General features: G+C 44.8%; 1 protein-coding gene across 1 annotated transcript in view; it reads left to right on the top strand.

Annotated features, from left to right (window-relative positions):
* The first annotated feature begins 12,368 nt into the window (after positions 1–12,368).
* The window catches only part of AKR1D1 (aldo-keto reductase family 1 member D1), a 34,894-nt gene continuing 24,229 nt past the window's right edge, over positions 12,369–23,033 (top strand). The window contains exon 1 of the mRNA XM_005151748.3: positions 12,369–12,673. Coding sequence (XP_005151805.1) covers positions 12,581–12,673 — 93 coding nt within the window. The 5' untranslated portion in view covers positions 12,369–12,580. The remainder of the gene's footprint in view (positions 12,674–23,033) is intronic.

Genomic DNA, 23,033 nt, shown 5'->3' on the forward strand with positions numbered 1-23,033 from the left:
TGGTTTAAATACTCAAACTACTGGTTTTCACCTGGTTTCAAAGAAGCAGCAAAAGAAAATCAGTGTATGTTTATTAAATGAAGCAGAGTCTTCCCAAAAGGTTCATAAATCTTTCACTAAGCTGGCCAGAGCTTCAGCCTGAAAACAACTTGCCTGCTTTCTCATTTCATTAGAAGGCTCTTCCACAGCTCTAGCACTGATATGGCAGCAAGGGCCTTTTGAAGCTGCTGCCTGGCATATGTTTTCTGTTTATTTTCTAATAAAATAGAATCACATGCATAAAGTTTTTTGAAAAGCAACTGTACCGGCACACAGCCACAGGGGGAAAAAAGAAAAAGCCGCTGATGCTTTCCATTAATGTTAAGCTCAGACAGCTTTGTTTACAAATGGGACTGACCTCTTATTGAAGTTACTTTTTTAAAGAAATTGATTCTGAGAAAATTTATTGGTCCACCGTGGCAAATACATTCTCTGAGCAACAAACAGACCCCTTTTACTTACATCCAGACATTTCAAAAATGGTTGAGTAGATGATTTCCAGTTTTCAGTTAGTGGAGGGCTGATCAGGGCTTATACAAGGGATCCTGTTCCCATTAAAATTAGCAACTAAATCCCCAGCAATATCACTAGGAGGAAGAGCAAAAGGTGATGCTCAAAACTACATGCTCCTATCAAAAATCTCAGCTTTTTTCTATAAACACAGTATCATAGAATAGTTAAGATTGGAAAAGACCTTAAGATCATCTAATTTTAACCCTCCTGTCATGGGCAGGGACACCTCACACTAAACAATGTCACCCAAGGTTCTGTCCAACCTGGCCTTGAACACCACCAGGGATGGAGCATTCACAGCTTCCCTGGGCAACCCATTCCAGTGCCTCACCACCCTCACAATAAAGAACTTCTTCCTTATATCTAACCTGAACTTCCCCTGTTTAAGTTAGAACTCATTACCCCTTGTCCTACCACTACAGTGCCTGGTGAAGAGTCCCTCTCTGGCACCCCTGTAGGTCCCTTTCAGACACTGGAAAGCTGCCATGGAGGTCTCTATGGAGTCTTCTCTTCTATATGGCAAACTTAGACTTTCCCTGGCCCTCACATTTTCATAACATCACCAGAGTAACAAAGTGTAAGCTTTTACAAAAGAAATTTTTTGTATTACAAAAATTACAAAAAAATTTTTACAGAAAATCTGTTTGTCCTTTTTTTGTTTGTTTTTTTAATTTAATTCATATTTCCAATTATATTTTCACAAAAGACTGTAATATGTTGCATAGAGGTATAACCAAATTACATCTGTCTTCAACAAACCCTGTTTGCATTCCTCGATACGATGGGAAGCAATTTATGGCAACTTTTTTCCCAGAAGAAACGCTCGAGTTGCTGCAAGTTCCCAGCTGCAGGGAAGGTCTGGCTGGTGAGAAGCAGGATGAGCTCTGACAGCCACAGGAATCATAGCACTGAAGGAGAACATGAAGGAGGAAGCTTAATTCGTTTTTGCAACAGATTTCATCAAAGGCCTGAACTTCTGTCTCTTGCATTGCACACAGGTGCTCTCCTCTCATGATTGAGCTAATCTCCATTTGTTTTCTTATTTTTCTTTTCACTTCCTAAATCTTCAAATATAGGTCAAAAGGGGAGCAGTCCCAGACAGCAAACTCACTGAGGCAGGGGTTGTCTTTGGGTTTACATCCAGGTCTACCAAGCTGTGACTTGAAGCCAGTTGCCTCTTTTGCTCCCTCCCCACCAGACAGAGCTTTATCTCCCAAAATCTCCCCTCCTCAGGTTTCTCCCCACCATCATTTGTAAACTCCTCCTTTTGCTTTGATGAAGAATGAAAACCAGACATGCCAATCCCAACTTTTTCATGAGGAATGCTTCCATCACAATTTCCTGCCAACCCCATCTGTTGCCTTATTAACATGTCTGTATTTCAGGGGTACACATTGCCTGGACAGAGGTGAAAATTTAGATAGAATTGTAGAGCAAGAGCACAACATACAATACAACAAAGATCTGTATAAGGAGAAAATTAGGACAACCGGTATTTGTACAAATGTGTTTCTTCAGTATATATGATGATTTCTGCTGAAAAGAGGGTATTTCCAAAAAGGAAATAATCCTAAAAGGAACAACAGATTAAGAAAGGGAACAAAGGAGAGGAAAAAAGATATTAAGAGATTTTGAAAAGAAAGGGACCTTTAAAAACACAGTGATGGGTCAGACTACAGTGAATTTAAATACCAGCCTGCAATAAACTCCATGTAACAGGATCCCTGAACACAGCTCAGCTCTGAGGGAGGTTTCAGCTCCACTTCTCAGGCCTACCTCCTCGACCTTGTCTCTGTCACATAAATGAACTGAAATGAACATATGTTTTTAAGTTTGTTTCTAAAATAACCAGACCAAAGCAGAAATACTGCACTGCCCACACCAGTCTCCCCCACCTTTCTCAGGGGAAAGAGCAGAGAAAAACCGTGAGTGTTAGTCACATCTGATGAAGTGCTAAGTCGACAAGGAGTTATATAAAACAGAGACAAAAACTAGGTCTGTTGGGTCCCAGCTGCAGGTGAACAATGAGCTGTGAGACCAAGCAGTGACAGCGTGCCAAGGCTCCCTCACCCTCAACCTTGCTGGGCTCCCTGCAGCACACACCAGCCCTGCAAGTGTGCAAGAGATCACCAGGAATGTGATCTCTTCACACACTGAGATAGACCATGTCCAAGGGACTCTAAGTACCAAGGAGATGCATTTAACCTTCAAAAGATGCTACAGAAGCCTGAGAGGTGCCCTGACAGGCTTCTTTCTACAGAGCAAGAATCCTGGAGTTTTAATCACATTAACGACTGAATAGGAATTTAAAAGCAAAGAGACGTGGGTGGATCTCTCAAGGAACAAGCATAAGCAAGGGATAAAGTGTAGATTAATTCAACTGCTTCCTGGAGGGAAGAGACAGTTAAAAGAGCATGAGCACTCTTCATTTTGATTGATCCCAACAGAAGTAATTTCTGTTTCAAAATCAAAACATGAAGGAAAATGTCACCACAACGTTATCTAGTCTAAAAAACTGTTCCTTACCTTATCTTATTCCACTCTAAGCGGATACTGTAATCTTAGGGGTACTTATTTTATTTCCAAGTTTATATCCTGAAGGACAGGTTTGCACCTTAGGAAGATAAGCAGAGCACAGGGCTCTGGCAGCCTCCAGCTTTTTATTCACTCTCTGTCTCTTGCCCTGTGCTGCAAATTCTGTGTCCAGCATCAATAATTCCATGCAGTTCCTCTGCATAGTTCTCATACTGCTACAGTGAGGTAGCTAATGATGCTACAAAAGCCAACTGTGACTGCATCTACATTCACTTTCTCTTTTTTATCCTAAACACGGAGCCCTGCAGAGACTTTTCACCTCACAGGGCTGCTTGTCATTGAAAATCCAGGCTAAATACTCTTCATAGGGAAAAAAAAAAAAAAAAAAGGACATTTTCACCCTTGTCTTCAAGAACAGAACAATAGACCTGAAATGGCAGTTTGGCTTTTTATGGAAGTGAATTTTCATGAAATTCAGACTTATGGGCTAGCTGATAATTATTATTATGCTCATTAAAGGATTTTCTCATTTCTCAGTTTGGAGACTTGATAGTTTTCAGGAAGGGCTATCTGAAAGAGACATCATCAACTTGGTAGGAGAACTCAAGTCCTTCTGTCTGAAATGTCGGTAACTGAGGCCACAAATAAAATCTAAAATACTTCTGTAAATGAAGAAAGCTAAGAAAAATCATTTCCACTTTCGAGCATTCTCTTTGTTGTCTCCCACAACAACACTGCTCATAACTAGTTGAATTGTTACCTAGCTGAATTGTTACCTATCACAGTATAGGGTCAGCATCAGCTGAGCATACATAAATTTCCTTTTCTTTAACTATTTGAAATTTCAGGATCTAGCACTTCAAAGATGCTTTGACAACAAGAAAATCTGCAAAATTTTAGAGAGCTCAAATTGGCAATGTCTCTTTAATAGGTTATAAAACATTTCACCAAAGTTTCATGGTACAATCCTACCCTAGGGCCACCGTTAATCCCTTGCGGCTATGATAGATACCAAGTTACCTATGGAAAGCTGGAAGAGAACATTTTGTCCTTGTCTCCCACCTATTACTGTTTACTAAACTAATTACAGAAGATTTAACAAATCATCCCAGAAAAAGAAGTTGTTGCAAGCTCCCCTTTCTTGTTATGACAGGCAGCCCCATGACTTATTCTGAGTTCTAGTCCCAGCTCTGCCCAACTGTTTTTCTAGTCTTATGCAAACGAGGAATTGTTCATCTGCTTCCATTTCCTAATCCCAAATTGGATCGCTACCATTTGATATGCAGAGATGCTTTGCAACACCTAAAGAGAGGAGGTTTAACATCATGCTGCCCCATTGTACAAGATGACACGAGGCATGGGAATGTGGTAGGGCAGAAAGATGGGCCTTTCCCAAAGGTCAGCTATTTGAGCATAAGCTTGCATAAACCTGACAATGAAGTTCAAATGGGCAAGGTGGTATGGAAGACAGGCTGGTAGAGCTTGGCAGAATATGATAAGCGTGTTTCACAATACATCAAGAAATTTCCCAGTCTACCAATGTACATGTGAACTTCAGAAATTCAGTGACAATGAGGTAAAAGAAAAGCAGATGAGGGGAAAACAGGGGTTTTTTTTTTACCTCTGTTGTGAAGCAGACAAGAGGAATGGCCATTGCAAATGGAAAGGGTACTGAGGGGAAAAAACACATTGTGGTCAGTGTGCAGCACCTGGCTACTAAACATGGAATGAAGAGTACACAGCTGCTAGTCCTGACAGCCTCTGTTCACAAAGCACAAGTGGGACACTCAAGTGGGACTTTGCAGTCTTTGACAGTGCTACTCTGCGCCTCCCCAAATGCTGAGATGGTCCCATTCTGGCATGCCAATTCCAGGAAAAGGACTAACCCATGCAAAAAACGAGCATATCAGGCCTTTCAAACCACTCTGGCACACTTTAAAAATTATGGAGCTAGGTTAAAATGCATCAATGGGATGCTTTAATGCCTACTGTTCTAAAATCCCTGTTCTGGCATGCAGAGAGCATTGATCAGTAGCAGGAGACACCAGCAAAACCCACAATCCCTTCTGGTTTTAAAGCATGCACAGGAAATACCTTCAACAAAGAAACCAGCAGGCTGTTGGACTTTACCTGCAGGGCTCTCTTTACAAGCTAATAGTTTCCTCCTCTTGGCCTTGGCTCTGGCCCCAGTGAGATGTACTTCAAAGGAAGAGCCTCCCTGGAATGGACTTGAAGCTGGAAGTGCTGCAGTCAACTGGGACTGGAGGCTTTGGGACCCTCATTTCCAAGCCTGTTTTGTTTTTTGTAAAGTAAAAGAGAAGGGAAAGAAACCATGTACATAGTAAAAGAGAAGGGGAAGAAGCAGCAAGAGCCTGTCCCTGCTATTTGATCTCAAGAGCATTTGCCAGGTGGTGTGCTGTGGAAAAATGTGTGTTTTGCATGCTGTCCCAAATGCAAGAAGGTCCAGGGCGGCCGTCTTGCAATTACATGTGCCTGCTTGTTGCTGGAGGCAAGGAAAAAACCAAGGTGTCGATGAGGCTCTTACAGCAGGTAACACAGAAAACAGCTGTTTATCCAGCAAAAGGAGGTAATATGATGCTCATCAGAGCTGAAGTAAGATTTCCTGCACAGCTCTGCAGTGGACCCAAGGGCACTGTGTGAGGGTACACATGGGATATGGCTGGAAGAGCAGTTGGTGCACTGAGGTAAGCCACTGACCAAGCTCTGTATTAAAAGGAGACAAGAGAAATCTCACCATTTTGGAACATGCTGAGATGTGGTGATGTGTCTTACTCTGTCCAAGAGCCTGGTTTGAAGTAAGGGACTCACACTGGGGCATGGCTCCCTCCATGAGTCCCTCCCACTGAATAAGGAGTTAAAAAACACAGCACCCAAACTCCCAAAACACCCTAGTCATGTGACACAGGCAGTATCAGCAACTCCCCATGATGGCTATCCTTCTTGTGAGAGGAAGAGAGGTGACACGGAGGGAGCCACCACAGCTCCTTCAGCCCCATGGACTCTCTAAGTGAGAAGGGCTGAGAACACTTCTTCTCAGTCTGCTCTTTCTGCCACTGCCTGCTCAGAGCTAGGTGCAACGCACAGGGTATTTTCCACCAGCACCAGGTTGATGGCATCCTGGGAATACTCAAAACGGGGCTTCAATTTGCAGGATGCCAAAGGAAAGGGCTTTATATTGGACAGGATCAAATAGCAGGTTAGACTGAGGTGAGATACGAGGACACTTACTCAGGGCCAAAGGTTAATGCCTCCCCACATGACAAGGGTTGGTATCTGGGGAATCCAGAGGCCACCATGCAGTTACTGATCTTTGCCCGGTGATCTGAGAGACTGTGCTCACCATCTCCAGGGTCCTGCATGTGCCATAGCAGAGACAGTCTGAAGCAGAAACTGAGACACTCTTGCTAGAAGAAAGTGATAACATCAGTAAACAGACTGAGGGGAAAAAATAAGCTGACTTCTGGCTTGATTCAGTGCAAGCCCTGCTAACACCAAACTCGTGTGTGAGGACAGTGCCCATAAAGCAATGGCCTCTGGAGACAGTTCCTATGTAAATAATGCTGGTAGAAGACTAGAAGATTACATTTCCAAAGGATTAGGAGCACTGCTTTTCCAAACACAGCATCTCTCTTTGCTCTCCCAACAGCTACTGGTCCACCGCATGGCTTTTCAGCCCGTCAGTAGCACTCCCTGGAGCTAACAGAACAACTCAGCACCTGAAGGGGACCCCATAGAGGACACATTTTAGAGGCAGTGCTTCTAGTGCCAGCCACGCTCCTGTTGTGTCATAGGAAACACAGTGGTGGTGTACAAACAGTCTTGCTAATTTTGGCTGTGTGTGAGATTTTGCTTCCCCTCTTCTTGCTCAGCTGGGGAGCTCTCCTGTATGGCTGCTTCCTGTGGTGCAATATCACCACAGACTCATTTGGCTGCTGAAAGAGGAGTTAAACTGCTGAGCAAATGCTTGCTGTTTGAACAATGACCCTCCCTGGCATAGCACCCGCTGGCACCCCACAAAACTTGGCACAGGGGCTGCGGCAGCATGTGTTCAACGTGATGCTGCAATCCCAGGCTCTGTGCCTGCTCCCATGTGGCACAGGGACAGAGGGACCAGAATGGCCATTGGCAGGGCAGGCCAAGATATGGGAAAGCCCCTGTGCCTCACCACTGTGCAAGTGCAGCTCTGTGGCTGCTGGAAGTGGTGGGAAAATAATGTGGAGCAGCTGCTGGCGTTCCTCCTGTACCCCAGGAGCCATCACAGCCCAGCAGTGGCCTGACTTTTGCAGTGTTACTAGGAGCAGTGGAACAGCATCAAGGATACCTAGGAATTTCCCTTTTATCACACCTGTAGCCACAGAGTGTTTATACAAAGCAGAAGGGATAAGTGAGCTAGCTATCAAGTATTTTCCTAATCCTGTCCACAGGCACAACTGGTAGGCACATTTTCTCCATGTCATTCATGCTCTCCTTAAGGATCCAGCAGAAATGCTGTACTAGTGCTAGGGAAGTGGGGGCAGATGAGATCTTTGGAGGTCACGTACTACTTTGTGTGTCTTGCAGTGAAGAGTTTCACCAAAAGTGCACCCATATTATACTCCCATTACCACCAAACTCAGATACAATTAGGAAGCAAACTTCAGGCCTTCAAAGAAGGACTTACCAAGAACAAGTCCTTACCAGAGATATAAAATATCTAAATAAACATGAGCACATAACCGAAGTGTTTCATAGTTTGCCAAGTAGTTTACACCAAACAGCAAGAGCTAGGGAAAAAAGTTTGCATACAAACTGCTAAGAAGGCCTGTTACATCACACTTTCTAACGAAGCCCAGGTGTTATCCTGGCTGTGATCAGCCTCATTGAGCAACAAACATGATCAAAGGGAAACGATTACAAATGCTTCCATATGAGAAACCCCTGGGCCAGTAAGGGAGGGAATCATGCGGGTGGTATAAGGTACCGCTCATCTCACTGGGTGTCCTGAGTACTATACCATATCATACATTATGATGTTGGCATTTGCAAATGAAGAGTAAGAAGATGCTACATTTTTTTCCCTAGGGAAGTGTTCTCCAGTTCAGTTTATATAAATTGTTACCACACTGAACAAAGTAGCAGGAAATAAAAAACCCCTCACTTCATACATAGTACCCCTACAAAACACTACATAGACCTTATTTCTGAGAGTTAAAAAGTGAAAGTAGCAGTTTCTCTAGATATGTATTAGTTTATCATATTTCATGGTGAAAAAGGAAAAGAAATACTAGTCATGATGCATGTTACCAAAATCTCTAAACTAAATAGTTGAAAATACATATTATAAATAATATTCCACATTCACAATGGACACGTGCGAGTTTATGTGAGTCATTAAAGGACTAGGCTGAAAATATGCAGTCTTTAAGACCATGTTTTAAGAAATTTTAACTAAAAACACATGCAGAGAATGCATTCTAGCAGATAATTATGCTTAGAGTGGAGCACGGCTCATATAAAAAATTGAAAGAGTATAGGATTTTTTTAATCTAATAAATACATGTATTACAAAAATACTTCCTACTTTCTTTCTCTAAAAAGTCGATTTTTAGGCACTACAGGTCACCCACCTCTAGAATCTCACTGATCGAGTCTACAACGTGTAGGGACACCCAGACTTAGAAGATCCAGGAGAATACTGTTTTTAACATGTTCCCTTGTCCAAAACAACAGATTGCTCAAAATATAATAAAAAAAGAGGGCAACCTACAAAACTCAGAGAAAACATGAAACCTAGAAGATGACAAGGCCAGCCCTGCTCAATTGACAATTCCTTCTCATTCCCATATTTTACCCTCCCAGAACTGGGGAGGCTAAATTTAAAGGCCTCACACATTTTCTCCTGTTTGCAGGATACTCAGCAATTTGAGATAAAATGAGTAAAAGGGTGACCTCTTTAAAAGATTGCTGACTAGTTTTGTTCAGGTAAGGAGGACATTAAGTACTTTTTTTTTTACCTGAGATTTCTGCAAACTTTTAACAGCAAGAAACTTCAGATGTTTGGTCTATTTTTCCTGTAAAAACTGATGTTTAACTTCTATTTGTATTTTTTAATCTATTTTGTTTGTGTGTGGAGACACGGCAACATTTAAGTATTAGATGCTGCTTTTCAAATCACTACTCTTTATTTGTCTGGGATGACTAATGTAGCAATAAAACTCGGCGCCACTGATCCAGGGATTGCAAACCTACCTTAGTTGCTTTTGAAGGTGTTCTTTGCTTTACAGGCTTTGCTAGAGCCGATGAACTTGTGTCGATAGGACAGCAATTCTTATTACTTCCTAGTAAGGCCAGGCTGAAACCTCATTGTTTTTATTTCCTAGAGAGAGAAGTGGGATCACATCTGCATTTTATAAAAGCTCCTGAATAGTTGCTGATCAACAACAACCAGCAGCCAAAGCTTCGCCTCTAGAAGCTCCCATTGTTTTGCAGTTGGAGTTGCTAGATACTGTGTCCTCATAAAAAGTGTGGTTAAGTCATTTAAGCTCTGAAACTGAGAACTGTACTCCCCTGAACAGCTAGCAGAAATTGTTACTAACAAGAATTATATGCAAAAGGCTCCAGGCTGCTTTATTCATCTTCCTTTGTTCTTTAATGCGTACTCATCGTCAGCTCAGAACCCACTAGTATTTCTAGCTTCTACGGAATAAGGCTATTTTGAGATAGTAACTCAGATGTAAATGGAAGAAAATTCATTTTCCTATGTGTCTTTTGGGGTTTAATATAAAATCTGCAAAGGCATTAAAACAGTAGGGTAGGGATCTAGAGCTGCTATGGGAATTGAAAAGTTGCATGTGTAAAAAGTGTTCACGCTATTTGCTGTCAGTTAAGGCACAGGAATGGGGAAAGGACTTGTAAAATGCTCTGCCTCTCAAATTTCTCTGACAAGCACATTGACTGAATTTCATAAGGATCAGCCTAGCAATGCACCTAGAAGAGACATAGCTTTTGCCTCCTGCTTCACAGCTGTCTGCCACCTCAACCTCACCAAGTGCTGGGGGCTTGTGCCTGGGCAGTGCAGGGTTCCTGGGGATGGTGATTTGCTTCACCGGGTGACAGACCTGTTGGCCCAAGTGTTCCTAGAAGCAGGAGCTGTTCTCCTGCCCAAGCTCCCTTTCGTGTGAATTAGGGCAAGTCTGTCAATCCTTCTTTCCCAGTTGTTATTGAGGGCTATTATGTATCAGACTGCTGTATTCCTGCCAGAGAGGCTCCTTACACTTGCTCACTTGCACAGGACAGGCACTGCAGATACAGTTGTGCTTTGCTTAGCTTGGGATCACACACAGCTCAGGGCATGCATTGCTCTGATGCCAGAACACATGAGGAAGCTGGATGTGCTCCGAGCCTGAAGCAAATGAGTGAGCTGTGCCATAACCCCCATGTAAGCTGCTGATTGAAAGGAATTATGGAAAAGTGGGTTCTTGGGAGGGCTTGACTTGGGAGCTCAGGGGTAAGAATCAACAGGACCTCTGTTAGTACGGGGCTGGAAAAGAGGAGGTCTGTGAATGCCCTCTGCCACATCAGACTCTTCTCTTCCTCATTTCCAGCTCGCTCCATATTTTTGCTCCTCTGTTCTATTCCATTCTATTCTGTGTCTATTCCACATGCAGGCATCGACTTGTCCTCCTACAAACACAGTGTGCTTAGGCATGGTTGGCATGGAGAGAGGAGGTAAGAGCTTCTCTTGCAGCAAGAAAATGGTAGCCGGTTATATGAGAACAACAGGAAGGCATGAAGGAGGTCATCAAGTTCCCTACCTTCCTCCATGTCACATGTAAATACCTGCACCCACAGGTACTCAACTTAAAATAACATGCAGACAGGGTCTAGCAGGACCAGGCTGCCCACAGTACCTACAGCCAGGCTGTAGCTTGTAGCTTCACCCCATGAGATGAGAACCTAGTCACCTTTCAACAAGTTATTTGCATTGTGTTGTCCAGGTAAAGCTCAGGCTGTCAGGAAAGCCTCAGTCACACTCAGCCCACCTCCCAGGGAGCATTTTACACCACAGCATGCTACCCTTGTCCTACAGGATGTCCAAGTAATTTTGGAGCAGGGATCAAGTGTGCTTGCACTTTGCCATGAGCTGCTTGGGTGGCAATGTTTCCATCTTCACTGGAGACCCTTGGAGGTATCTACCCTGTGACACTAAAAAGGTCTATTTTTAGGGTGTTCTCCAGGCAGGTCCCCAGCCCCAGCAGCCACTTACCCTTTCCCCAGATGCAAACTAGCACACACCTATTGATTTCAAGAACACGGCAAAGATAACTTATCACAACGGATCCATTAACCCCTCTTGGAATTGCATAACCTGCTGAACTCTTACCATGCACAGAAAGCTCAGCAGGGTATTAGAGGAGATAAAATAATCTGTCAGGGAAAGGACATTGTTATGGCTGAGGAGTAATACTCTCAGAGGGCTCAGTTTCAGGTTGATCTAGGAAGACATGTAAGACCATACACTTCAAAATCAGATGGGGAGAACTCAGCATAGACAAAGTTGCAGGGCACAAAGTAGCTGGCTCAGGACAGGGTCCATCTTTACAGAGTGCTGTAAAGGCACAGCCCTGAGGGTTTTACAGGGGTCAGAAAGGACAGTGAGATACCTAGGTTGAACTGCATACAGGGCATTATCCCCTTCTGGGATATCAGTGGTAGGAAATACATACATTTTTTTCCACAGCAGAGCAGAACCAGACTGTGAGGAGCTTGAGCCCGTTTGCTGTAATCTGGGATTCAAGCTGAGGCAGAGGAGCTATTCACCCGTCTCCTGCCTAGGATTTTCTTCATTCCTTCCTTGCCCCTATAGCAGGGGTTTGCAACCTGTGGCCTGTAGCCTTTGGAAAGGAGACCTGGAAACTGTCCCCGGAGGACACGAAGTGTCCTTACTAACCCTGACTTTGGGGATTTAAAAGAGAGCTTTACACCTCCGTGGGAAAAGTTCCAAGACCTGCAACGCCAAAGCCTGAGAAGCCCGTGCCCTGCTGCGGGAGCCAGGGGAGGAGGGCACAGCCATCACGGGCAGCTTCGGGCAGGGAGGCCCCGAGAGGGCTCCCAGCAGCTGCCAAGACCCCCTGGGGCCCTGTGGGTGCAGGACGCCCATCGGCCCTCCTCGGCCACTGTAACCCAGCGGGGGTCGCAGCGGGGGTCCCCAGGGCGGTGCACGGGGCGGTGCGCGGGGCCACCGGTGGCTGCGGCTGGGCGGGGCGCGGGGCGGTGCGCGGCGGTGCGCGGTGCAGGGCCGCCACGGACACACGTGGCTCAGCCCCCCAAAAAGGCATTCGCCGGCGGCGGGAGTGAGCAGTTCGTACCTCGGCCCTTTCAGAGGCACCGTCGGTCCGGTCCGAGGGTGTCAGCGCGCAGGGGCCGCGGTTGGCTCCCTCCCCTGCGGAGACAGCCGCTGGGTCGGGTCGGGGCGGCCCTACCTGTCGGCACCATGAACCTTACAGCCGAGAACCACCGCGTCCCGCTGAGCGACGGGAACAGCATCCCTTTGTTGGGGCTGGGCACCTATGCCGACCCCCAAAAAGTAAGTCCGGTGGCGCCGGGACCCCCAGCTCCTCTCCTCCGGCTAGGGCAGGTGGCGTTCTCCCTGGCTGCAGACCCCCCGACCGGGTCTACCCTCCAGTTCCACCCTCGCTTTCCTCCCCTCCAGGCTATTTCTCGTTTTGCTCCTTGGAGAATTAGAGCCCGAGCGCTCCCGTGAGCAGGACGGGAGGTGCGCGGCGCGCAGAGGAGGAAAAGGTGCCGGAAAAAAAAACAAACCCCTTAAACTGCTGCCCAGGTTGCGGTGTGGCGCTCACCATCCCGCACAGCGGAGGAGCTGCGAGGGTCCGGGATTCCCTCTGCCATGGCCCCGGGGACTGGGTGTCGGGGCGGTGCAAGCCGGGGGCCGTCGGAGCGGGAAGGGATGGGGTACCCAGCGAGCGCCGGCTCCTTGGCAGGGAGGCTTAGAGCACTCGGTCCTGAGAAGCCCGGTGTCCGAGGGAATCGGTCCCACTGCTCCCCTGGACAGAGCGCTGATAAGATGAGGGGTTTCGGACCGTATTTCAGTTGGCCCCACACTTTCCAAGGAATGTTCCTGAAACAAAGACCAAATTCCTGCATTCTGATTCTTGCTGCTCCCACAGTTGAGTGCCAGTGGCCAAACCACTCTCAAATATTCTGCATCCTTAGGTTTTGCGTGTCCCGGGCAGGTATCCATCCCCTCTGATTGGGATCACTGGTTCGGCTCCACCGAGGCTCTGGAAGCACGACTGATGCTTCTCCACTCTGCGCACCTGGAAGCGCAAAGGCAACTCATTAGCTGCTGCCTTTTGATCTCCTAAATCGCGTGTTCTTTCAGTAGTTCTTTCTTGTTTGTTTGGAGAGTGGACATAGAGAGAACGTGGTCAGAATCCTTCTGTGTAATAGTATCAGAGTTGAGATGCAATATTGTGTGTGTGACTCCACACACCACCAGGTACTTAAAATACCTTTTTTAAGAAAACTCTTGATTAAAGCCGTTTAACACCCACTAACGGTACCATAGTATATTAATAACAGTGTCAAATAAGATAATCAATAAACATTGCTGCAATTAGGGCATTGTTGATTGATGAGTGATGTAGAAAGGGCTACAGATCTCCCTGATTAACATTGCTGGTTTACATGAGGAGAATCGGTGGGAATCTGCAACTTCGGAGGCTGGGCACTGTCCCCCACATCACTTGGGTTTATGGAGATATTTTCAGCTAGTGTGCTCTTTGAGTAACAGTTTGTGAAACAAAATGAAGCTCCCTAACAGGAGTTTTAACGCAGCAAAGCAGAACGTTGCATAATTCAGTGACAAAATAACTCTGAGCAAACTTGAAGTGTCTCTTTCCAGACTTGAATATCATGTCTCCAACTCTTGAGTTGCAATTTCACACTAGTTTAAAAGTTGATTAAAATAAGGCTGTCAGCAAAAGGGGTGCTTCTACCTCGCTGCTCTTCCCACCTGCAGCCCAGATGCACCTTGGACTGATGCTGTGGCTTTAGCCAGGTTCAGTCAGGGAGCTCAGAGTGGCAAGTAACCTGCTGGAGCTGAGGAGGCAAATGGGATTCCCCTTTCACAGGCAGCTTTTCTTTAATGCTGTAACCCTGCTAAGAGTTCGTTCTGCAGAAATTAAAATGTCCCAAGATCAGCCTGTTCCTTCTTCCCCACTCATGCAAAATCCTGCTTCCTTCTTTGCCCTCTCAAGGGGATGGTGAGCCTTACTCAAATAGCCAAAATGTATCATTTTTAGGGAGAACTGGTTTTTAACAGAATCAGCTTTGGGTGGTGGCTTTTTGCTTTTCACACATACCTCCTGTTTCTAGTGGCAGGAGCAGGGGGGACAAGACAACAGGATGATGCAGACAGGGCATTGCTATGGAAACTCCAATTTAGAGCAATTGAAGCTACTGTGTAACTGCACCCTCAGTGGGAATGGGTGCACATGCCCAACCCCCAACCACCCATTCTCCCCCCACATTTGTAGGAGTTTGATTTTCTGAGCTGTCTTTCTTTTTCGACATGATAAACATGTTTGAAAGTTATGGGTGGGAGGAGGAACTGAGAAGAGGTAGAGAAAGCAGTGCTGATAAGGCACTTGCAAAAGTCTAATTTTTGCAGAAGACCATCTGAAACACTCCATCTACCTGGAGGAGCTGGGCTGAAGCTTTACACTAGGATTTAGGATTGTGTATTTGAGTCAGGGAACTTGTCACAGAGGGCAGCTGGGGAAACACAGTAGCAGGGTGCTACGGGATTATGTTGCAGAATTGTTTGCAGCTACTGGTCGTTGGTGAGTCAGGATGTCTAAATAGGTCACCTCTTAAACTTGCCCATCTCAGAAAGGCTTCTTTGCTGATAAAAGGACAGGAGACTTCTGTCAGCCCATTGCAGTGGCCGTGAGGTGCAGCTTAGCTGTGACAAGCTGCTCTGCCGAGTGCTGACTTGTGCCTGGCGCAACTTCCAGTGGGATGCCTGGCAAGGTTTCCATCCTGTTCCTCCTGCCTAGAGAGCTGAAAGCCTTTGTGGCAACTCGGGACTGTTACAAGTTTTATCTTAATGAGTGAGGCTAAAAACTAGCACTGACACGTTTCCCTTAAAATGCTTAGCTGTAGCCTTTTGAGGCTGAGTTGCTTAAGAAGCAGCATCTGAGGCGCCCGTTCTCCAGCGGTGGGGGCAGGCAGCTGGTGGTAGCAACAGTGCCAGCTGTCCCCAGCATGCTATTTCTGCTCATGAGTCAGATCTCTGCGACTTCTAGTCATTCTGTGCTTTGATACAAAACACAGAGCCGTTCATTTGTCACATTATTCATCTTGCTCTTGGAGGCAGATTCATTTTACTTTTTTTTCAAAGGTTATTCACCCTGGCACCTCTGTGTCCTTGAGCAGCTCGTCCAAAACAAATCTGTTTTCTCAATCTCGTGCTATAGCCCAGTAGCTCAAAATGAACCCAAAGTGTTCTTCCTGAAGTGCAGGAATGTGCTCACTGGTTAAGCAAACCAGGCAGATCTAGTTAGCCATGGAGCAGGAAAATCTGCTTCTCCAACAGTCAGTTACATGAAAACAGAGGCAGGAGGCCATCGTTCATGTTTCGGGCTTTGGATAAACTGCACAACAGTGCCTTCAGAACTGAAATGTGTCAGCAGCCTGCCTTGCTCATATTAAATAATTGAATTGTTCTCCCAAAGACAACTTCGTGAGACAAATCATACTTCTCCAGTTGTGAAACTCCACACACAAAATAAATCAGTTCATCAAAATCTGGTCCCTTGTAAAAGTTAACTGACTCAACAAAGTACATCACTTAACTGGAGCAGAGCTGGACCACTGTAGAAAAGGCCTGTTTGATAATCAGATTAATTTTAACTGAACACTCTTTCCCCATAGATGTAAGAGAGCTTTTCTCCTGACTGGATACAGGTCAGGATGACAAGAATTCAGCTTATTCTTTGAGACTGAAAACACCAGTAGTGCAATGCTGATGGTTTCTTTTTGTTTCACTCTCTTAGCACAGTTAGAAAGCACAATGAATCCATGTGCTATCAGTTCATCTCCTAGCAGAAACACAGGAGTCTTCACTGAGCGATAGAACTAGTGACAAAATTGGGGATTTTTATGAAGAAAAGCACTTTAAAATATTTTCTGCTGCTTTAATGGAAGGTTTTTTTTTCTTTGTTTTAAGGGAAAGTAATAACTGTATAACTAGAAATCTTAGCCTGGTTTGTTTTTTGGGTTTTTTTTTTGTTCTGTTTTCTGTGGGTTTTTTTTGGTGCAGATTTCAGTGCGTTGAAGTTGGTTTTGTGTTCCACTTCACACAGGGAAGGAAAGGTGGAAGTCATTTTAGATCCTTGCCTACATAAATTGAGTTATTCATCCTAGCAAGAATGGACTTCAGTGACACACAAAAATCTCAGTCACTGACTCCTTCCCACTCTCCTCATGTGTCTCAGAGGGAATCATAGTGGGAGCAGTGAATCTGGACTACCAAGGCCCTCCGGATGGCTTCAAAATTTGAGGCCAATTCTGCCCATGTGGCTCTGGGGATCCTTCCTGCAAAGCCCTGTGTGTGCAGGGGTGGCTCTGCCAAGGCTCCAGCAGAAGCACCATGTGCAGTTTTCCCTCCCTGAGGGCCCCTGGGCCGTTGACCCAATTCTCCAGGATATTAAATAGATGGGGGGGAGGGAGAAGGCAGCCCCACAGGGGAGGGTGGAGGATGACAGTCCCTTTGATGAGTTTGTGGCATCACCCTGTGCCATAGCAGTGCCAGATCAGCTCCCCAGGCTCCCATCATCTCCCAGCATTGATGTTCAGCTCCCAGCACAGCCCAGTGATTGGTACTGGTACCCATCTGGAAGCAGATGGGGTGCTGAGATGAGAAGGCTTAGAGGGGAAAGGTGCTAAGAACACTCCTAAATCCTGGAAATCCTATGCCTTGTTAAAACAGCACTTATGCCTGCTTCACTTTATAACTCATCCCTGTCAACACAGCTAAGATCATCAGTCCAGTGCCTCCACATAAATACTTGCTGTCTCCCTGGAAGGTCAAGGGGTCTTGGCCACAGCTCCTCTCCTGCCTTCCTGTTTTGACTGAGGGAGGAAAGGTCTTGGAGGGAAGGTTGTAGCAACCACACTGTACACAGGCACTGCTTCTGAAACATAAGATTGGGCAAAGTGCTCAAGAATAGCACTGGGGGAGGGTTTTTGGCAAGTTGTGTCTTTGCTAAAAATGAGGATCTGAGGTAGCCAAATCCATCCATAAATTGGAAGCAGTTTTGTGGAATAGTTTCAGGCAAAACAAATGGCAAAGCATTTCATTTTGGGCACTGGCAGTACAAGCTGAGGAATCAAAGGATTATTAAAGCAGTTGGAGATAGCTGTTGCCTTTCCCTCAATAGCCCACTGATGAGGGAATCCACATGGGCGATGGGAAACCAGATTCAATCCTGCCTCTGGGGATTAAATGAGTATCACCAAGCCCAGGGAAATAATGCGATCATGGGGGTATGTGATAGCTAGAGGCAGACAAGAAACACGTGCAGGCTGGAGCAAAAGGAGCACCTTCCCCATGGGAAAGCATGCTGCCCACCAGCCCCACAGCTTTGGTTGCTGAAGAGCTCAGTATGGCAGCCAGCCCAGAGGGAGACAGACCCATTTCCCCAAATCCTTAATTACCACAAAGTAACCCTTGTGAGTGCCCAGAGAGTTGGGGTTGTGTTTGAGAAGAAACTGCTGGTTTGAATCAGGGAGAGGAAAAGTTCATCCAGGGCTTCCATATCCAATCTGAGTGACCAAGTTTAAAGAAGAAAAAAAAAAAAAGAGCCAACAAAGAAATCTGTTTTGGATAAATATAAACACTGTTTTGGCACCCTGAATTACTTTTTACACCCAAGCTAGAAGCTGAACAGAGTAACTTTTCATTGTACAGACCTAACAGCCCCTAGCACTCTCATAGGACCTCTTATGCCAGAAAGTTCCTCACACAAGGATGTGAGCACACAAACTATTTCAATTGCTATTGCAGGCTGCATCTCTGTTGCAAGGTGCCTGTCTTTTGAGTTGCCATCGGTTAACTTTAAGTTAAAAGAGGTAATTTGTCCCATGATATCATCTGGATTTCTGAGCTGCAGTAAAGGGGGGATTGCACACAGTTTAATTCCCTTTTCCTCTCCTGTCCATCACCAGCTTCTGAAACATGATCAGCGGGACATAGAAATGATTTCAGTGCTCCTCTCTGCCTCACACAAAGCTACAAAATAGATGGTGTATTGAAAGCCCCAGGAAGGAGTGACTCCTGAGATCACTGGAGACAGGGTTGAAGCTTAGGCTTCCACTTTTCAACCTCTTTCCAACAAATTTCTCTGACTCAGACAGCTGTATTCCTCTTGAGCTAACCCTCCACTTGGCTCCTAGATTATTTTCTTGAGTGAGATAAGAGAGGCAGTGGCAAGAAGAGGAACATGCAATTGTCCTTACAGCCTTAGCTTACTTTCCACAACACACTATTAAAATAAATATATAAATACAGCAGTACTTTTAATGTGAACAATTACATGAATATGTCTTGGAACTCAGCAAGTACTGAGTCTGAAGTTAGCTCTCTAATGAAGTGTTCTTTATGGACCCACATGAAATCACCACAGGTGTAGCCCAGGGAGATATTTTGCCTTTTTCTTCCCTAAAAAAGCTATTGGGAACCTGATTTGAACAAAGCTGGGAGAGTCAGCTGGGATATTTGGCTGTGGAGCCTCATATGTGTGCCCTGAACTTAAGAAGTGAAGAATGTTCCCAAAAAGAAATTGTGTTTTTAAAGTTGTTGGGCTTTGTCCCCTGACCAGCATTTCCAAAGGACATCGTGAGCCTCTTTACAGTCCCTTTCAGTAATCACCGCCAGCTTTCTCAAGCCATCTGCTTTTTAAGCAGCAGTATTACCTCATGCGGTACTAATTCTTGTCTTCAGGGAGCGCTTTGGAGCAGCAGAGCCACGGCAGGCCAACACATAGCAACATGCGGTCTTTCAGGACTGCGATTTCTGCGAAGTTTCAGAGGGTGGCCTTATATCCCCCTGGTCTCTGAGGATATCCAAAGCCTCACTCCCAAACAGAGATCTGTACACTTGAGACAAGGGCAGGAGGGAAGGAGATTAGTGCAGTCCATGAAAGAGCTGTGCCTGATCTTGTACCTGGCATGGAGGGCTCCTTGCCTGCCTGCCTGTTAGTAAACTCTTAGCCTCGCCTTGAGACTGAACACTATTTATCCTGAAACTATATATCTGTAGCCAGATCACTCACTGACAAAGTCATGACTCGGTTAGTTTCATGCTTGGAGGACTAAACCATACTGAGACCATCCTGCTTGCACAGATTGCAGATGGCATGCTTTTCTTTCAGTGGCCAGTATCCTGGATTGAACGATGCCCTTGTTGCTTACTCTCTCAGATTTTACTCTTTATTCCTTGACTAAGTCACAGTTACTGGCAAGACCCAGTTGCCAACAGCAGATAAAGGCAGGATTTGTTGGTATCTGGTCCCCAGATGCCTTGAGGAGGTGCAGTAGTAGGCATCAGGTTTTAGCAGGCAGGAGAGCAATATGGTTCTCGGGCAGGAACATGTCTGCTCATTGGAAACATGATCAAAACCACATAAATACATACAAGAAGAGAAGTCTGTGTGAAAGAAACTGCAGTGACTCTAGGCTGTATTATTGTCTTAAGCCATACCAGCTGTTTGCTATAGCGATGGCAGGATGAGGTATGAACAGGTAAACATTTTACATACTGCTTTCACAGGCAGACTTCTTATAGCAAATAGGTTAGAGAGCAGAGGAATGCACTAAATCAAAAGGTTTTTGGACTAAATCTGCTTTCATCAATAACTTTTGCCAAAAATTCAACATTGCATGATGTATTTTAAAGTTCTCTCATGTATGTTTTAATGGCATATTTATCAGCTTTGAAAAGCAGATTTTGTTTGCCTTACATTCATCTTCCCTTTTCTGCCATACAACATTTTTGCTGCTGGAAAAGTCTTTCTACATTTCTGTGCTTTCTACACTTTGCCTTCCTGGTGGTTCAGCCCTGACCTCTCCTCCCTTACCTGCAATCACCTCTTGATGCCTCAATTCCTTCTAGCTCCCTGTAATTTCATGTTATACAATGGAAGATTTTTGGCTTGCATAAATGCAAGATTGCATCTTTATCTCATTAAGAAAGAAATACTAAGTCTAATTAGGAAAAAAAAACATAATCAGAAAAGGTAGCTGCCTTTTTTTCTCTGAAATGTGGCATGTTCAAACACTAGCTTTTATGTAAGAGCTGTATTTTAACCATTAATATAATTTTTTAAAGTTAGATTTGACAAAATGACTTATCACTCTGTCAAACTGCAGAAAAGATTCTTACATTTAACCTTTTTGAGGACATAAGCTTTGTTCTCATGACTTTGATTTTCACAAAACACATGACTCTAAAACACTGTTGAATTTGCAGAAATGCTCTTTTACCTCTGTGTATCTTCTCTGCTGAAATCTCTGGTTCTTTATTTCTATGAATCCTGAAGCTTAATAGAAAACAAATTGATAGTATGACTAATCTGCGCTTCATGCCAATGGCTTCTGTGGTGTTTCCAGCTGCAAATACAATTTGTGTCTAATCATGTGCAGCAGATTAAAAGATGTATTTGCTGAAATGGCCAACATGTAAAATTCCTGATGAGGCTGCATCCAGCCTTGTAAATGAGGGTGAATGAAACACTAACTCTCTAACTATAGAGTTTATTAACTCTAAAATGGCCACAAAATGACTAGTTTTGGAAAAGGTGGATTTTTTAGTTTGCTGAGTAGATTGTACTCAGAAAGACTCCCTAATCCTTCAAATAACTCTTTTAGAAAACGTAGTACCTCCAACCTATGCTGACATTTCAGCTGCTACCTGAAAACACTTTCAGATTACTCCAGGATCAAGAGGTGTATCCTTCCCCTCCCTGGATGGAACAACTTCTACTAATGAAAACATTGACAGCCAAATTAACTGCCTGGCCCGGGGCAGCGATGCCTGCCTAATCCAAGCAGAGGGGCTGGCTCTTAAAGCCAACCTGGCAATGCATCACTTGGTTCCTGAATGTGGTACCAACACACATATACTTGGACACCACAAAAGCACTCCAGAGGAAAACGTTCCCAGAGCAAGTGACATTTAAGAGACAGCTTTGCCTGGGAGTCAATACGACTTTTGAGTGGTGGATATCAGTTGCTAACATCACCCACAAAGATACGTGTCTGGCTATGGCATAGGGTAGAATTGTGTTTAATCAGTGCCGATCCAAAAATAATAGAATGTTAATCCAGATATGCTTTTAGGACAGTAGCACTACCCAAAAATTAGTTGTAGAGATTCTTGTCTGAAAAGTAATCAAACAGAAAGCGGACCTTTCCATTCCATAGCTGCATAGTGCAGTGATAAGCACTAACTGTTTCAATATATCCCTCTTCCAAAAACGATAAAGCTAGCTGTACCAATGCAATATATCAAGGCCAGATATTGACAAAAAAAGGAATTTCTCTTTTCCTCTGGCTTTCTAAACGTAATGGATTTTTAACCATGCTCAAAAGCCACAGAGAAAGCCCTCCTATGTAAATAAAAGTTACGAAATTGTACTATAGAAGATGAGTGAGGGAATCACTGGCATTGTTGAAGAGTGGAAAAACGGAACCCAGAGGAGTGAGTAGTCTAAATTAACACAACTGAGAGATACACTTTTTGGCAAGAATATTTAGAGTCCAATATTCCAGACAAACCTCCATTTTCTAGAAAGTCCATACATTAAATATGGCTGTGCGCTTCCACATGCCCCTGATTCCCTGCAGTTCTCCAAAGAACAGCGTAAGCATGTTCTTGCAGCTCATGCGGGAAGCTAACATCTGGGTTGTGTCTCTGGTTGACCTAGGAGGCCACATTTGTCAAAACTTGAAAACACTGTGCAGAAAATTCCTCTCTAGGCTTCATTAAAGCCAACTTTTGTTGGTTCAGCTAACTAGGTGGTGGAATTCCCCAGGTTTTACATCTGCTTTTGCAAATGCTTCTTCGAACTGGCGCCAGAAACCTCTCCCCTTTAACTCTAGGGAATAAAGTGGAAGGACTGCTGGCAATCTTTTCTTTCTCTTGTTATCTCATAAGATGGTGCTTTGTCTTACCCTTGTACCACACGCATCCCTGGTACTGCATTTCTTGTCTGAATGGTATTTTGATAGCATCCACCCTTCAAGCATCCACCTCCATGCTTTCCAAAGCTGGTAAGATGGCTATTGTGTCCTCCAGTTCTTCAGGAAACTGTCCCAGTCCACCATGCTGGCACTGCAAACATAGGACCTGGGTGTGCTTGGTTTGCTTGAATCCTTCAGCTGCTGACAGAGAAGCATGGCAGCCCTTCAGTTTAGGCTTGCATTAAGTGAATTTGCATCAGGTGAAAAGTGGCCATCCTAAACCGGAGGATTCTGCAATTAAGTGGTAAAAATAACGCCAGCGGCCTCTGCCAGCTACAATAATAAGGTTTTCCTGAAGACAGCTTTGGCTAAATCCTAGAATAATAATGTCACAGGAATTCTAGAAATGCTAAATCTACAGTTATGCAATCTAATTTCTGTTGTATGGGCAATCAAACCTCATGCGTCAGGCCACTGACAGGATATCAGCCTAGAAGAGAAAGGCACCATGCTTATTCACAGTGTGACACAAGGCAGCAAACATCACCATTCCCTCTGTCTTCTCTGAGTGCATTTGCTACCATCCACTTTCTAAGGCAATTCATTGCATGACATAAAGCAAAGCTCTGGGCTGGCATCCAGCTCGGGGCTCTGAGTTGAGCTCTCTGCCTCTGTTCTCA

The sequence above is a fragment of the Melopsittacus undulatus genome, chromosome 5, assembly GCF_012275295.1.
Source record: "Melopsittacus undulatus isolate bMelUnd1 chromosome 5, bMelUnd1.mat.Z, whole genome shotgun sequence".
NCBI lineage: Eukaryota > Metazoa > Chordata > Aves > Psittaciformes > Psittaculidae > Melopsittacus > Melopsittacus undulatus.